The sequence below is a fragment of the Pezoporus flaviventris genome, unplaced genomic scaffold (genome assembly GCF_033815535.1).
Source record: "Pezoporus flaviventris isolate CSIRO_AGI_PZ_B2104156 unplaced genomic scaffold, CSIRO_AGI_Pfla_v1 ptg000047l, whole genome shotgun sequence".
Classification (NCBI taxonomy): Eukaryota; Metazoa; Chordata; class Aves; order Psittaciformes; family Psittacidae; genus Pezoporus; species Pezoporus flaviventris.
Window position 1 is genome coordinate 17,650,005 of NW_026892595.1, and position 17,189 is coordinate 17,667,193.

Consider the following 17,189-nt stretch of genomic DNA (forward strand, 5'->3'; position numbering starts at 1 on the left):
TAGGAGCACTTCTTGCAACCCCTGAGCAAACTAAGGAAATCCTGCTGCTCAGGGTATTAAGGCGACAAGGCTAGATCAACATGATGCTCCCTTGGGGCTTTGCAGATCAGGGTACCTGTGAGACCTATGGGGGGCTCCTGTGGAGCCCTACCTGTTGGCTGGAGGAATGAAACCCGGGCTAGCATGTGGAATGCTGTCCTGGGGAGGGGTGGGGTACCTCCCATAGGAAATGTGCCTGGAGGATTTTTAGTTTCTTTTTTTCTGAAATGCACTACTTAAAAGGCACCTGCAGGCAGAGCATCACATTCCATTGCAGTCAATAAATCAGCAATGGTAACTATGAAAGGCAATGTGAGTGCTTCTCCAGGGGAGAAAAATCACCCAAGGCTAATGCCTTTTAATGTAAGTGTATGGCAGGAGCAGAGGGTAACCATGTGGTTAATGAAGCTTAATGTGTATAAAGCCCATGGAAATAACTCTTATTGTGGTGTTATTGCTAGTGTGTCTGTCCTCGCTTTCATAAAAAGAGTGTGGTGATATGTAAGAGTGGCATTTTGCTCCTCATATAAATAGAACAAGCAGATCAGCATGACTGAGTGATAAAATTACCTTCAGGTCTTTGGGAACTTCAGCATGCAACTGTGCTATAGGGACCTCAGTGTATCCCTCTTCACAGCACAAATACGTTTGGAAATGGATCTGGAGGAGACCTACAAGGAGGAAGAGAATATGGAGAGGAGAATTACTCGAGCTGCAGCTGCAAAGTTGGTGAAAAAGGCTTTTCTCGAAGCCCTGAAGTGCAATGACTTTGAAACACTGGAAGAGCTCTTGAGCCAAAAGAAAATAGACGTGGACACAGTGTTTGAAGTGGAAGATGAAAACCTGATTCTGGCATCCTACAAACAAGGTAAATGAGGCAGCATTCAGCAGCCAGGAAGTAGGTGGGTTTGAGTGATTTTTAAGAAACTGGCCTTTTCTCTCTCCTGAAGCTGCAGAGTAAGCTGATTCACAGGCAGTAATGTCTCAGTAGGTTCATAAAGCTGCAGTCACTGCAGCAGGGGAGCTTATCAGCTGTACCCACCAGACGTGGTGGAGGGCAGGCCAGAGAGCAGCCTGAGCCTCTGTGACACTCGGGCAGCTGCTGCAGCTCCAGGGGAGTCCAGAAAGAGGAGTCTTTTGCTGTTTCTTCACAGAGAACTCAGTTGCAAAGCCCAGAATAGACCCATGCGGGCCAGGCATGCTATATTCATTTCTTCCATGTAGCCGGTCACATACACAGATGATTTAGAAATATAAAAATTCAGTGTCTTCCATTTTCAATTTACAGTAGTAGTACAGTGAGTTCTCCCTAGCTCAGGAGAGGGAAAGAAACCCTGTGGACCTTGGATATTGCTGGATGGGAGGAGATTTATTTTTCAACGTGACAGAAAATGAGGATGTACTAATTTATCAAAACAGAAAAATCATCTGGAAAAACACAACCAGGAAAGACATCTGTTTGGGAGTGTAGAAACCCCAGACCAGTTCTCAGCCAGACACTGGTTGAGTTTCCAAAAACTTAAAGCAATAAACCAAGTTTGCTCTCTGCTAAAATCAACATACTTCATGATGTACTTGCTAGCATAGTAGAATACAGTAATGATCAACCTCTGCCAGAAGTTAATCATATGTGAAGATAAATACCCCCAGAGCCAGCAGCACAGCAAACGCACTTCCTTGTCTGTGGCATAAAGAAAGGACAGCATCCCACCTCTTTTCCTTTTCTGTGTTTACCTCTAACTTAATGATGGCTCTTGTTCATTTGATTTCATTAGGATGAGGATGATGCAGTCACAATGTACTTCCCTTGGGGACTGTCTGAACTAAGCCATGCAGTGATGAATATAGCTTAAAAGACCTTTTCTTCTGTCCTCAGCAGGCTGAGATGTATTCTCATTGTGGTTTGAGACTACAGGATAAATGCATAGGTTTTAAATTGTAGATCGTTTGACTGTAATCATTAACTGTCTCTTTTGGAGAAGTGTCTCCTTTCTCCAAAAAGTAGTGGTAAATGCACCTTATGGCCTAAATCACAGCAGTATATTCACTTTGTCTGAAAGGCAGAAGGCACCATATCAAGTTTTTTTATTCTGAATCCTAGATAAGTTTGGATCATACTAGATAAGTGTGACATAAGAAGGGAATTTCCTTGAGGAGGAAATGGGGAGAAAAATTAAGCCCATCTTCTCACCTTTCAGACAGCCAGAGCTTTGCCGTAGCCCTTAAGCAATGACACGGATGAGAGATGCCATGGGTGACAGAGTGGCTTTGCTTCCTCTCTTCCGAAAAGTCTGGGAGCTCCCAGGGACGCTGAATGAGCCCTCCCTTGGAGCCCATGTCTGCTTCCTGTTCAGTGCCTGGTCCCTGTCCCTCTAGGCTCAGAGATGTCTGCACGTTTGGGCAGAGGACATAGGAGATGCTCACTCAGCATGTCAGATCACAGCTCACCTGCACCAGCAGAGGCAAAGGAAATAAATGGTGGTCTCTGGCAGGAATATTGTGGCTATATAAAGTGATAACTTGGCTTATGAGGACCACTTTCCTCGTGTTATGGCTAGCATCTGGCCTTGAGTGTGGGGCCCAGCTCTCTGAGGGATAAACCAGCAATGGTCCACAGCTTGCCAGTAACAAGGGGGACTACTATATGTGAATTCAGACAGAGAGGTGGTTCAAGAAACTTGTTCTGCTATGTGCATAGATTCTGGGATGTAGCCCACCTATTTTGTGCCCAGTTTGGGGGCATATGTCAAAAAGGTTGTCTTACTGGAGCTGCAGTGTAAGCTGCATAGTCAGCGGGTTGAGAGGGGGTTGAGTGGCTGCAGAGGAGGCTGTCACCCTTCTTGGGCACTTAGGTGCCCCAGGACTGCCTGCTGTTGCTTTTCAAAGCATGGGTTCCTTGGGGACTGAGTTTGGTAGTCCCCAAAATTTAGTCCTAGAGTGGATGCCATGGTCTGTAGACAGGTTCTCACCCCTGACATCTCACGCACTGCAGCAATAAATGCTTATATTGAACAGGAACAAGTCATTGCAGCCATGACAGAGCACGACGTACATCTGCTGTTATATCTGTAACCTTTCAGTGGAAATACAGCATTTTTCAGAGGCATACGAGAACTGCATTACTGGCATCTACTTCAAAATATACCTGCAATTTAACTAGGAGGGAAGAAAACCTTTAACCCAAGTTTCTCTCTGCCACCAGCACTTTCTTTTGACCTACCTTTTTCCTTCCTCTCCATCTTCTGTCCAATAAAACACACATGAACACTGTAAAAATTATATGTATAAGATGTTAAGGTTGAAAAACTAAATGCAACTAGAGATTCAGAAATGAGGGTATGAATTAATGTGAATTCATTATACATCTTTAGTGGTTTTTCCTGTCTTTTAAACAGTAACAGTATTCAACCAGGCACATTTCCAAGGAGAAATAGATAAATCAAACGCAGAAAATTTTATAGGTACATTCTAGCTAAGATGCAGCTGCTGTAGCTAAAAAAAAAAATAATAAAAAAGAGAGAGAAAATAAGAACTTTCAGATTTGTCCTGCCCTTCTGCACATTATTATTGTGTTTTGTTTTTTTTTTTTAACAAATTAGTATAGTAATCAGTTCTGAGACTGTCTCTGTGCAGTCATTAAGCATATAGTCCTCTTTTGGGAACAAATATATGTGTTATTTGGTTTTACACCTGTTTATAAGTAAAAAGAAAAAGATAATTGTGACATTTTTGGAGAAAAATCCAAATATTTTGGAGCCAAATTTCACGCTACAGTGTCACTGCTTCTATTTGGCTCTTCGACCTAATTTAAATCAGCATCCAAATTCCTCACTTCATGCTCCTCAGGGGCAGTAGTTGGCAGGAGGTCTGTGATACAGCTGCAGCCACATTGCCAGGGTCATCTGTGTGCAATACATCACTGGAGGTCTGAATCCAGCTCCTGACATGCAAGATCCTGCTATCTGTCTCCCACTCAGAAACCCATGGGATGAGCTATATGTTGAGTCACTGGCCTAAGTACATGATGCCTTCTTATTCCAATGCCATCTTTGTTCAGCTTTTGGCATGCTGAAGATCCCATTTCCTGCATATTTTTTAGCTGGTGGCATTTCAAATCCTCTAAGCATCTTTTTTTAATCTTTTCAGTTTACACAGGTCACAAGAAAAACAAAAGTTGCCTTCAGAGTACCTCTAGATGGGAATTACTCCCCAAAAGACAGGCTATTTGGCACACATAGTTAAAATGCTTAATGAAAATGAAGTTTTGCTTGAGAGAACTTTGTGTGCACTATGCTGTAGCTGGTGAAATTACAGTAAGTTAAAGCAAAACTTCAACTCTTCCTTCCTCCTGAATTCTTCTCAGGAGGTGGATAGCCCAAAGTCAAGTCTGTGCCAAGGATGGTAACACATTTTTGCTTTGTACAGGGTACTGGCTGCCTAGCTACAAACTGAAAATATCTTGGGCAACTGGACTTCATCTAGCTGTCATGTATGGACATCTGGAGAGTCTTTTGGTCCTTCTCAATCACAAAGCTACAATCAACTGCCGGCCTAATGGAAAAGCTGCAATCCACATAGCATGTGAAATGGCAAACGTTGAGTGTCTCAAGATCCTTTGCAACCATGGAGCTAAGCTGAACTGCTTTTCAATGAGTGGACTGGCGCCCTTGCACTTCTGTACAACACGAATATCCATGCCTTGTGCCCAGCAGCTCGTTTTGAGAGGTAAGGTAAAGCTCTGGAGCATCTCTTGTGGCATGGCCAGAGATAGTGGGCATGATGTATGGTTTCTCTTAGGAGCCAATTTGTCAAAGGGCATATGTAGTTATCCCTTCCATGTACAGCTGACCCATGTCTTCATCTTAAACTCCTTTTCTCCATCTCTTTGATCAGAGGAAGTTTCTCACATTCTAATTCCTAACCCCATTTCTTCTTCCCTCTCCCTGGCCACTGGCCCTTAGTCCAGGATCAATTTCCCATTTCAGTGCCTCCAGCCCACTGCCTGGTCAGTCCCTCAACAGAAGAGCTCCTCTGAAACAGGGGGTTTCTATTTCTCTGTTTTATTCTCTTCTTCTTCATCTCAGTGAAAACTACTAAGATGTTTTCACATGAAAGTGTGCCCCTCTCCTCTTCTTTCTTGTTCAAATTTCCTTGATCTCAGTAAAATTATTCCAAACACTTGGGGTTTTTTTTGAGACCTGGCCTGGAAAAACTGGATGCAGTTTTTCATACTGTCTTTTCATGTGTCAGTAACCAAAGTCCTCCATCTGTGCAGGGGTAACGGGGGGGGGAAAAAAGGTAAATATAGGTAAGATTTTTGTTTTCCCAAAGTAAGGTACATTGCACTGCTGGTCATCCATAACAAATGAAACTATGAATACATGTAATTCCTTGATAAACACATTGGTGTCTCACACTATTTCTTTAATGCAAGGATGCTAACTCAGGACACAGTAAAAGACAGTCATAAAAGGTACAGCAAAGTCAGGCAGTTCAAGTCTTGAGTTATGAAAAGAGAGATTTCCCTCTTTATCACACTGTGCCATGGCAAATACAAATGGTTTTGTTTTGGGGTTTTTGCTACATATGTTGTTATTGAAGGCTTTTCCTGAGATGCAGAGCCCCAAAGTATGCTTTGTGGGCAAGGCAATCTGCAGTCCCAAATGAATAGCCACGCCACTTTTCTTCTGCTGGAAAGTTACATATTATTTTGTTTGATAGAAAGGAAAATAAATGCTGCCAGTTGTATCATGCCCAAAGCAAACAGTCCTGACAGCAGGAGTTGAGTTTTCTACCATGGAAAAGCTTAAAAGTCATATGTACTGTTACAAATTGTAGCATATGATGAATGCAAATGAAAGGATGTATTCTGTAGGCTTTCTCCACCCACCCATCAACAACAGAATAATATTACTTTACAAGCCACCCTTCGTCCCAAAGCACTCAATAAACTTGAATTCCCATAAGAGCCACGTATGAAGACTTCAAACAAAATGGGACAGGTCTGGAGCACAATGTGGCAGGGTGCACATTCACATGGCAGCACCACCGAACAGCCAAAGCAGGGGCTTGTTCAATGTCCCTGCAACAGTCTCCAAGACACGTCACACCCTGCCGTGTCCACTCTGTGGTGTCACACTGGGTCAGTTCAGGTAAATGCAGTTTAACCACTTCTGGTTTGGGCAACTCACCAGCCAAACAATACTGATGCCATGTTCGTTTACCATCTCCAGACTTAGATTGCCAATACTCTTGTAGACAATTAACACAATTTAACACTCAACATGGTTTAACATCATTAGTAATTCCATCCCAAATGTAATTTCTGACTCCTCCTTCCTCCCAGTCCTTAGTCTTAGTGTAAGTTTGGGTGTGCGAAGGCTTTCATCAGCCCGAAGAGAAGAGGGCTGGCCATACAGTGAGCATTTGATTTTGCATGAGTACGTTACTGATGGTTTGCCAGGGCCCCAGGTTGAAGGAGCCCTTGCTCACCGTGTCACCTTCAGCGCCCTCCACCTCGGAAGAAGCCCCTCACCCCCCTCTAGCCTTCTGGCCCGCTGCTGCTGTATACTGCTAATGGTCCTGCTTTCCTTTGAGGAGTGGCATCTCGCCACCTTTACTTCTTTCCTAAAAAGCACTGTTCAGTGTTACAGGATTCCCCATCCCTGGCAGTGTTCAAGTTCAGGATGGAGGGGGCTTTGAGCAACCTGGTCTAGTAGAAGGTGTCCCTGCCTATGGCGGACGGGTTGGAACTGGATGACCTTTAAGGTCCCTTCCAACCCAAACCGTTCTGTGATTCTATGATAATTCCTGCAGTTATTTGTGTTTCTTAAGGCCAGCGGCGGGCAGCTGGCAGTTGCGAGCAGCTGGGAGCGACGGCTGCGGCCGTGTCCCGCCGCAGTGCTCAGCAGATGGTGCTGTTGGCTCAGCGGCGGGAGCCGCTCGGCGCAGGCACCGTGGTCCCACCAGTGCCCCCTCCGAGCCGCTGGGAAACAGCAGCCAGCCCGAAGATGGGATCTCGGCAACGGAGTTTTCTTTTACACCACCTACGGGTCTGCCATAAAATGTCCTTTCTTCCAGGTGTGCGGTTATCGAGGTGCTTCAGGAAATGTGCTCATGGTCTAGAGCAGGAGTAAAGGTCTCCTTTTTCCTTCAGCTCTTAATTCATAGGAAAAAAAACCCACAACATTCTATGCAGAGATTTGGACCTTCATGCTCCAAAATAGACTGCTCTGATAAGGTCTTCTGCCAGCTCTGGACCAAGCTCTCGCATCTGAAGCTGGATCCAAGAACCTGAAGTTTCTAAGGTTTTTCTGGAGACATAAGAAATGCAGAATCCATGTCCCTAGCTATATGCATTTCCATGTGCGTCTTTCCTGCCAGTTGCCTGTCCTCACCTTCTCCTTGGATAGTAGGGCTCAAGCAGAGACATAGCTGAACCGGGATTTCATTGCCTTAATTTTTCCCATCATCTTTCTTTGACAGGAGCAAATGTGAACATAAAAACAAACAACCAAGATGAGGAGACTCCTCTACACATTGTTGCACGTTTGGGTGTCCCAGAGCTTGTGGCCTTTTACATGGAACAAGGAGCACAAATTGATGCTCTTAATGCCTACATGGAGACTCCCCTGGCCTGTGCCGCCTATTGGGCCCTTCACTATAAGGATCAGATATACAGCCCGGATCATCACCTAATCTGTAGGATGCTTTTAGACTATAAAGCTGAAGTGAACACTCGTGATGAGGATTTCAAATCACCGCTCCACAAAGCTGCCTGGAACTGTGATCATGTCCTGCTGCATATGCTTCTGGAGGCAGGAGCAGAAGCAAACATCATGGATGTCAATGGCTGTGCACCCCTACAGTATATCATAAAAGTGACATCTGTGCGGCCAGCTGCCCAGCCTGACATCTGCTACCAGCTGCTACTGAACCATGGCGCAGCTAGGATATATCCTCTGCAATTCCACAAGGTTAAGGGTGGCTTTGAACAGTAGGGATATGGAGAGAGGTGATGTCTTCAACAGGAATGTGATGAGAGATCCAAACTTCAGGGTTTGGTGCTATCTGGTTTTGCTGGAGTCATGTAAACTTGGGGCCCAGAAAGGCCAAAACCTTGTGAGGCAACCTGTTGTAAGAGTGATGTCATTTAACTGAAGTGAAATTATAGTTGCCAATGCCAAAAACCAGACCCAGATCACATTTTTATTCTTAACCAAACTGACATCCCAAACTCTAAATGCTGGCTCAACCCTAATTTTTCAGAGCTGATTCACTTTCTCATTTCAGAAAACCTATATGTCTTTGTCAAACCCAGCTTCACACAGGCTTAACTTGGTTATATGAAATACGTATTTCGTGGCCTCCACCAAAGATTGGAGATCAGAATAGCTGATTCAGTTTATCACTTCTGACCTTTAAAAATCTATTCAAATCTATTCAATATTAAATGGATTTCAGCACAGCTTTGGCTTATTCCTAGGAAATATCAGAAATTAAGGGGAAATGCTGGGCCTGGGCTCACAGTTGATGAAAAAGATGAAGAAAAATAAAAATAAACTCCAGGATCCCTCCCAGAGCACTTCTAAACATCTGCAAAGCCCAAGGAATTGACAGAAGTAGCTGACAGTCTGATATCAGACAACTAAGCAAGCTTGCTATGGTCAGGACTTACTGTCTATTTTCCAGTGCCCTGAGGAACATTTTGTAGCTCCTCCGCTGCATATGTAGTTTTAACAATCTGGGTAACCAGAAACCTTTGAATAAAACACCAGACTTCTGGTTGTGCCCTCTTAAGTGCAGTACGATCTGCCCTATCTGTAACAGAGCAATGCTTAGTCCCCTAGAGCTTGTTTGAGAACCAGGTCTGGAGTGTCCTCTTCCTGCCACCACCTTTCTCCTATTGCACGGAGTGGGTGTCCCCTCCAAACCACCATTTGCCCACCTGTAAAATATGCAGGATGGTATTTATCCCAGAGGGATGATCTGCAGTTTTGCTTGTGAAAGCCTGGCGACCACGTCAGACAAAACTGTGCATCGTATGCTGCAAATGCAAACTGATATTCCCTGAGTGTGAGTGACAATACACTTGGTGTTTTTTCCCTACTGAGCTAAAGTTACTGGGCAGAGCAGTTGTTTCAGGGCCTCGTGTGGCTTGGAAGCCTTACTTCTGAGCTGTGTTATCTCCCAGTCTTCTTTTGAATTTTCCCGTAACAATGCATTTTTGATTCATATGATGGGATTTTTTCTGTTCCTGGGCTGCACGACCTGAAGCAAGGACTTTGTGTATGGCTTTGTCTGGTGTTGAGTCACTCAACCCAGCCATGAACAAGTTATTTCCAGATCTGGGTAATGAAGCACACTCTGCCAGCAAGCTATACTGCTCTGGAGACCTAAGTCAGTACTTCTGTATGGTGTTAAACTGGCGTTCACTGAGAGTTACCCTGGGGTTTCTTGCTGTACTTGCACTTAGTGTAGACAGGGCTTGTGTCTTTTGTATCTCCAACCTTATCTGCTTGTAATTCTTTGGCAGTGTCTGCCTCAGTATGCTACTGCACAGTGCAAGTATGCAGGCTAGCCCCTGCTCCTTGGTGGTACTCAGTCTCTATCCATCCTTCCTATAGGTGCTACAAGCCTGTCATTCCCACCCCAGAGCTGTGGAGGTTGTTGTCAATACCTATGAGCATATCAAATCAACATCAAAGTGGAAAGCAGCCATACCTGATGACGTCTTTGAGGTAAGCTCTTTAGGAGTTGCAACCAAGTAAAATCCAAGCTCGTTATTTGCATTCTCCATATCCCACCACAGGAAAGTGAGAATGCCTTTGAAAGAGAAGAGCGCCTCAGAGGGTTCAGGACTGGCTCATTTAATGCCACTCACTTGACACAAGCATATCACTCACTCACAAAGGATGCGTTTTTGAGAAATTTTCATTGCACCGTTATTCTATGGGCATCCTCTGTCAGCAGTGGTGCAGGGGCTCAGCAGTCCCAGAGCTCAGCAAGTGCAAAGGTTCTGGCTGTTGTTGGTCTTTCTTCTGATCTGTATATTTATATTTTTTTTTTTTTAAATCAGCAAATGCTGTAAAAGTGCCATGTTAACACAGGTATGACCATGTATCTTTAGGTTCTGTTGCATGGGTTGGGTTTCTGTAAGCAGGACTGGTTAGCTGCAAGTACAAGAGAGAATTTAAATGAAAAATAAGAGATCAAAGAGGAAAAGATGTTTGTTGTCAAAAGGCAAAACTGTGGGACAAACTTCACACTTTGACATAATTATCCCTTTAATTCATAAATCCTCATAGTCCCAATATTCCAGCTTAAACCTACTTTTTTATTCATACCAGGCTTTCTCGAGATTTTCAAATCAGTGCTGAAGTTACGTGAACCAGTATCTCCTATACATTTCCAGTGACGTTTAGGGAACTCCATCCATATTATAATGCAGACTTATGTCACCTGAGGAACTATGAGGCTTGCTTTTGGGGGTCAGATTTATAAAAAAATAAAAAAAAAAAAGAAAAGAAATCATTCTGGGGGAACACAAAATTGAAAGTTAAATGTCTTGTTTTCACCTTAATTATAACAACAGCAACAACAAGAATTTGTCTTCAAACAAAAAAATGAATCCGAAATATTGGAAAATGCCTATTTGGAAAAGTCCACAGTTGCTCTACTTCTTTGTTGAGATTTTCATTTTACTTGTCAAAGCTATTTGCTGAATTTGACAGGAAATAAAGAAAACTTTTTGTTGACACTAATCCATACTTTTTCATTCATAAAGTATATCAGAAAATATGTGTGACCAGATCTGTCAAGTAGCAAGATTATAAAATAAGATCATGTCACACATAGTCACACATATTTACTGTTTGCTGCTTTTATTTCAACATCATTTGCAAGCATCTGCACTTTTCTCCTTGTGGGAATGCAATTTTACTTACTCTAAAAGGCTGCTGGGGCAATGAGTAACACCAAAGGTACTTTGCTGTTCACAGCCCCAGAGAACTCATCAGTAATGCTGGCATTACAGTGCCTCACTGCCTACGGTGAGGTTTAGAGGATTAACTCATCCACGGGCACTGACCCTGAGTGTTCAGGTCAGGACTAACACCACAGAGGAACCCCCACCTCCAACTATTGGATATAAGACATACCAAACCTAAAGATTTCATTGTGGTCTTTAACTTAGCACTAAATCTTTGAGGCAAGCATAAGAATTTTGTGCAGGCTTTTGACTAAACCAAGTCCACAGTGCTTGATGTACCTCCAAGCAGCAGGATGGTTGTGCTTTTTACCTTGTTCTGCCAAGGGCTGCATGTGGGCTGGGGAAAGGGAGGGAAGGAAAACAGCATCATTTCCCTAAAATAAGCTTGTGTTCTTTTACAGAGACACAAGGATTTCTATGATTCTCTGTTCACTGTGTGCAGCAATTCACCACGGTCACTGATGCATTTATGCAGATGTGCTATTCGGGCAATACTGTCAGAAAGGTGCCACAGAAGCATTCCTTTGCTCGCCATCCCCCTGTCCATGAAGAAATATTTGCTGCTGGAACCAGAAGGAATCATCTACTGAGCTGCAGCAGAGTGGGCACTGGCATCTCCCTTCTTGGATCCATGTGCCTCTGTGGGGTACTGGAGGCCCAGGCACAAGCCTGACTTTTGACAGCCCTTCACTTTTGAGAGTTGCAGGCCATCCTGAAGCTGGGCTGGGGTTTACTGGCTCTCCTTGGAGATGCTCTTTCCCAGCACTGAGGAATTGCAGCTGCAGGATGGTGGTTGTGCTGGGGAAGGCCCCTGCTCTAAACAAAAACAGAGACACATACTTCCATGCTTTATTCATCCTGGCTTAAATGTTGCTGCTGCCTCCTTTGGTATTTATTCCACTGCCTGCTAGATAGCATTAGATTCAATCTGCACAACCTTTGATACTGTTTCACCATAATCAGAAAGAGTTATTGTCAAAACGTAGAGCATTTATTAGAGTAATGGAAATGCTTTCCCAGAAAGACATGGGCAAACTGCTTTGAATCGTGACCACAGACAGGATTTCAGTAATTTCCATATTTTCCTGTGGATTGACTCTCAACTCAATGTTAGTTCACTGTTCATTTCACCTGTCTGTATCTTATAAAGCTTTGTCATAATAACACCCTTTTTAATGGTAAGAATTTTTTCCATTATCAATCTTAGTATGTGAATAGGACTGAAATCTGCAGCACTGAAATTCCTGTATGTTGATATTCATGCTTGGGTAGCTTTTAGCAGATGCTCTCTGTTTCTGCTCTCACTGTGACTGATGATAAATTCATATCCTGGTGTCAAGAAACAGAGGTAGAATGGACTTGCTCCTGCAATCTTCACAGCATCCATATATCCCTCAGGATGGTGTTGGATTGGATTTGGGAAGAACACGGACCTTCTCTTCAGTGACTTTAAAAGGAACCTAGCCTGCTAACATGTACTATACACCTCATTTTTGGGTAGCTAAGTGCAGGTGAGAGGAATACCACCTTAATTGGAAGGTGTTAACAAGATGCAGATGTGATGGCAGTGCTGTGACAGACCTGCCTGTCCCCCTGATTTGCAGCCCTGGAGGCTTTTGGACCTGCCAGTGCTGGTTTCCCTGCTCAGCAGGAAAACATTACTCTCAACCAAGCTACTGTCTCCATTCCAGCAGGATGAAATACAGGGCAGTGGCAGTTCACACACCAGGTATCCCATATCAAAGACAAGTGTGTGATCTGACCTACAGATAAACCCCTTTCTTCTTCCCTTTTTTAGCCTGATACAATCATTCTGGGCTGTTCCACTTTTTTTAGAGCCTGACAATTCAGGGCTCTGTTAAAAGGGAGGTGAGCCATGGCCACCTTTGGGAGCCAGTAGCTCCTGACTTCTCATAGCATCTCTGGCTGTGAAGCTGTCAGTCCTCCTCATTATTATTATTATTATTATCTCTTTCCAAGAGAGCCCACAGCACTTTAGGCTCCTCCCAACTGGACAAGAGCAGCTAAGCTGCTCAGTATCTTTGTGTCTTACAAACTGGCAGTAACAGCACTTGAAGAAATATGCAGATTATTTAGTGTTATAAATCACTTCTCCTTCTTTTCATCTTTTATGAATCAAAGCGTGTGCACTGTGTTAGGAGAGGATCCAATGCATGGGTCTGTTTATGTCTAGCTAGGCAGCAATGTAGATTGCTACTTAACAGTTTCCAGTTCTAATGAAGAATTTCAAAGACAACACAGACCACGAGAAAATGCTTTTTTGTATGAATGAAGTTTTAATATAGGTCCTTTTAGTTTACTAAACTGATGAAGGATTTCTATAGTGTTGCAAAGATATCTCTATCAGAGACACTACAGTAGTTTACCAGGCAGAACAATCAGGATCCGGGTCTGGTTTTCTACAGAAAAATCCACTTGAGGCAGTTCCAGGTCAACAGAATCCACTGAATTCTGCACTGAGGAAAAACAGAGAATTTAGAAGAACAAAAAAAGCTTAGGTTATCTAAACCCACTGCTTTCCTAGGTGATGTACCTATGTAAAGCACAAGGAAGATGAAGTTCAAACTGGTCAAGGCAAGAAAGTGTTGCTTTATGAACAATCTGACAATGGGGTGAGCTGGGTAGTCCAGAAGAGACAGATGGAGGTAGCTGATTTTATTTGGAACACATCCCCATGCTGGATGCTTCTGGAAGTGAAATTCTGCATCTGGAAGAAGGAGGTTTAAGGCAGAACAATAGCAGCATTTTCTGATCTGTCGTAGTCAGGACTCTCTTGCTGTGAGAGAAGAAAAAAGGCTGTCACCAGTGTTCCTAAATTCCCACTGATCCTCCCCCTCTGCAGTGAACACACTTAATTTTCATGCTGTGGGCACCCAGCCTCACTTCCAAGCTTTGTACCAAGCAGGTGCCAGATTATAGCCATTGTGGTATCTGACAGGGAGCACAGTGGGATCAAGCTGATTATAGTCATAGGAATTTGCAAGCTGTTAAAAACAGTGGAGAACATCCCTATCACAGAAAAAAGACCTGATTGATGCACTTTAATTGCTTTTGTTGTTAGAGTTAGAAAGACCAACAGCAAGCAAACCTTATTATTTTTACCTTTTAGCATTTCTTTCTCTTACTATACCCTATTCCCACACACTGGATGAAGTTGCTCACATAAGGCATGGTACCTAATAATAAACTCATCATTTATTAAATTTATGGAGTGCACAGTCTTATTCTGACTTAGTGCAGATGCCTTGAAATTTCATACTGTCATATAACTCCTGATTATGCTTTTATGTATTCAAAGCTGCAACAGAATGGGTAGCTGCAGGTGGAAATAATTAGAGAATGGGATGTCACCCCTACACTGCATGTTTGAACCTAGTCATGACCTAAAATGACAGGACATTGTTTTCAGGTTTGTTTGGTGTCTTCTGTAAAACAAGCTGCTTTTTGCTGTTTGGATTTTTAGTAGAGATGTAGCCATATTTGAGACATTTCCACTGCATTTCATAGATGATTAGAATATTTAAAGTACAGATAGGTACAAGGAATTAACTAGTCATAAGACCCCTTAATGATTTCTCTGTAGATAGCAATCAGATTATGGTTTTTTGTCCTTGTGCTTTTTAAGAGGTGTATATGAAGAGATGTTCTTAAGCTACATGCATTCTTGACAAAAGAAGTTATCACATTGTCCTGGGTTCAACAGTGGCAGTCATTTTTCTCCTTCTTAGTAGCTGGTGCAGTGCTGAGGTTTTGACTTTCGGCCTGGGAACAATGCTGATAACACTGATGGTTTTAGTTGTTGCTCAGTAATGTTTACTCCAACCAAGGACTATCTGAGTCTCATGCTCTGCCAGGGAGGAGGGGAAGCCGGCAGGAGGCAGAGACAGGACACCTGACCCAAACTAGCTAAAGACGTATTCCATACCACAGCACATCATGCCCACTATATAAAGTGGGGGCAGTTTACCCAGAAGGGTTAGATCACTGCATGGGTTGGGCTGGGTATTGGTCAGCGAGTGGTGAGCAGTTGTGTAGAATACAACCCTATCCTTCCAGGAGCTGGGGGAATGTCTCCTTCATAGGTTGACTACCTGAGGAGGGAAAAAAAAGATGTGCAATTGCTAAACACTTCCATTATATACCTCCCAAAGTACAGAGGTGATGACCACACTGGGAACGCAAGCCAGATCAGTTTCATGATCAATGAGTCTATTGTATTACAAGTCATTACCATAAAGTACAGCGAAACAAGAACCTTAGGCCAAGCCCCCCACAGCTGATAAACACTAAAACAACAAATACCGGCTGTAAGTAATGTACAACAGGCTGAAACTATGAGATCAAGAGCAACAACTTTGAGAGCCAATAAATCAGCATTGTGATGAGTGACTATTAATCCGAAACAATGAATGCTTATCACAGATACAATTAGACATACTCTGGTCAGATCTGTCATTACCTCAACCCTTTGTACCCCACATTGGGTGCCACAAAGAACTGTTGTGGTTTAAGCCCAGCTGGCAACCCAGAACCACGCAGCCGCTCGCTCACTCCCTCCCTTCCTCCCCCTGCTCCTGGAGGGATGCAGAGGAGAATCAAAAGAGTGTAACTCCCACGGGTTGAGATAAGAACAGTCCAGTAACTAAGGTATAACACAAGCCACTGCTGCTGCCACCAATAATAATAATGATAAGGGAAATAACAAGGGAAGAGAATACAACCACTCACCACCTGCCAAGGAATATCCAGCCCTACTCGAACAGTGATCTCGCCCTTCCAAGTAACTGCCCCCAGTTTATATAGTGGGCATGATGTGCTGTGGTATGGAATAACCTCTTTGGATAGTTTGGGTCAGGTGTCCTGTCTCTGCCTCCTGCCGGCTTCCCCTCCTCCCTGGCAGAGCATGAGACTCAGATAGTCCTTGGTCGGAGTAAACATTACTGAGCAACAACTAAAACCATCGGTGTTATCAGCATTGTTCCCAGGCTGAAAGTCAATACCACAGCACAGCACCAGCTACTAAGAAGGAGAAAAATGACTGCTACAGCCGAACCCAGGACACACATCTATGATGGTAGGGATACTCTGCATGTGTCTGTGGGCAAGTGCAGAGCCGTAATTCAGCTGTTCATGGAAGTACAGTCATCTGCTTTATAAAGTGCTTTTGCAATAATTTTCAACTTAGCCCCTGATGTCTGATTGGATCCAGCTTGACTCAAAACTCCGGTAATTTATCCAGGGAGAATATGCAGGTGAAACTGAAATCTGTCTGCATTCAGGACTGTATTTTCCTGCGAAACCTTTAAAGTTCTATTCATATTTGGTCATCCTTTAGATACCAGGACAGTGAGCCTAAAGCAGCACGGTGGGTTCAGCTCTCCAAGACTTCAACTTGTCCTGCCAGCCTAATGCCAAGAAGAGGAGCCAGAGACTGCAAAGCATCAACTCATTGGAACAGGAAACAGTAAATGTTGACCAGTTCCTGCTCAGCCTCCATCCAACATGTTTTAAAACCTTTACCATTAGTCCCTGAGACAAGCTAGTTTCCCAGTGCTGCTTGTGGCAGCAGGGGAAGGTTATATTCTCAGCTGCCTCCTACTTTGCGCAATAGTATCAAGACCATAAGGGTTGCACAAGACATGGGGATAAGTAGGTCTCTCCACAAAGATGGCTTTGAATAAGTATTGACAACTGTCCACGTACAGACTGGTCCTAATGTGTGATACATGTTTTTTTAATGTGCTAATTACTGCTACTTTAAGTTCATATTCAATAGTCAATGTCACTCACCTCTGTGCTGAAACCAAGCTCCCTGATGAGTGTCCATTGCTTGCCCAAATGGCAGCAATACTCAGCCAAGGGGATTCTGGTTCCACATCCCTTGCTTCTCTGATTGATATGCATTAAGATAAATTTACATTGTAAAATCTGGCTTTAAAGCCCAGACCAAAATACAGGACCTTGGGACCATGTGGCACAGGCAGCCTGCCTTAGTCTTTCTGCCCTTAGCATCTGAAAAGCCAGCAGAGGAAGCAAATGCTATTGCATGGCACTGTCCCTAGGGCTGCAGGGAGGATGATGAGGCTACATCATCTTGTAAGTTTTGGACCAAAACTCCAGACTACATGAAAGCAGAATG

The 17,189-nt window shown here is 43.5% G+C and overlaps 1 protein-coding gene across 2 annotated transcripts; it reads left to right on the top strand.

Moving 5' to 3' along the window:
* The first annotated feature begins 693 nt into the window (after window positions 1–693).
* On the top strand, window positions 694–16,901 carry ASB4 (ankyrin repeat and SOCS box containing 4). 2 transcript variants are annotated; one of them, XM_061467986.1, is made up of 5 exons: window positions 694–907; window positions 4,465–4,764; window positions 7,525–8,015; window positions 9,666–9,779; window positions 11,431–12,913. In XM_061467986.1, exons 1-5 carry the CDS (start codon window positions 694–696, stop codon window positions 11,617–11,619), a joined length of 1,308 nt encoding a protein of 435 aa, XP_061323970.1. In that variant the 3' UTR covers window positions 11,620–12,913. The 2 variants fall into 2 exon arrangements, 1 of the variants encoding a protein (XP_061323970.1); XR_009746027.1 differs by lacking the exons at window positions 694–907; window positions 4,465–4,764; window positions 7,525–8,015; window positions 11,431–12,913 and adding an exon at window positions 16,386–16,901 and having other exon boundaries at window positions 9,647–9,779.
* Window positions 16,902–17,189: the final 288 nt, after the last annotated feature.

Coding starts and splice junctions, on each gene's coding strand:
- ASB4 (XM_061467986.1), top strand. CDS start 694: ATGGATCTGGAGGAGACCTACAAGGAGGAAGAGAATATGGAGAGGAGA. Junction 4,765..7,524: donor CCAGCAGCTCGTTTTGAGAG/GTAAGGTAAAGC, acceptor TTTCTTTGACAG/GAGCAAATGTGAACATAAAA. Junction 9,780..11,430: donor TACCTGATGACGTCTTTGAG/GTAAGCTCTTTA, acceptor GTTCTTTTACAG/AGACACAAGGATTTCTATGA.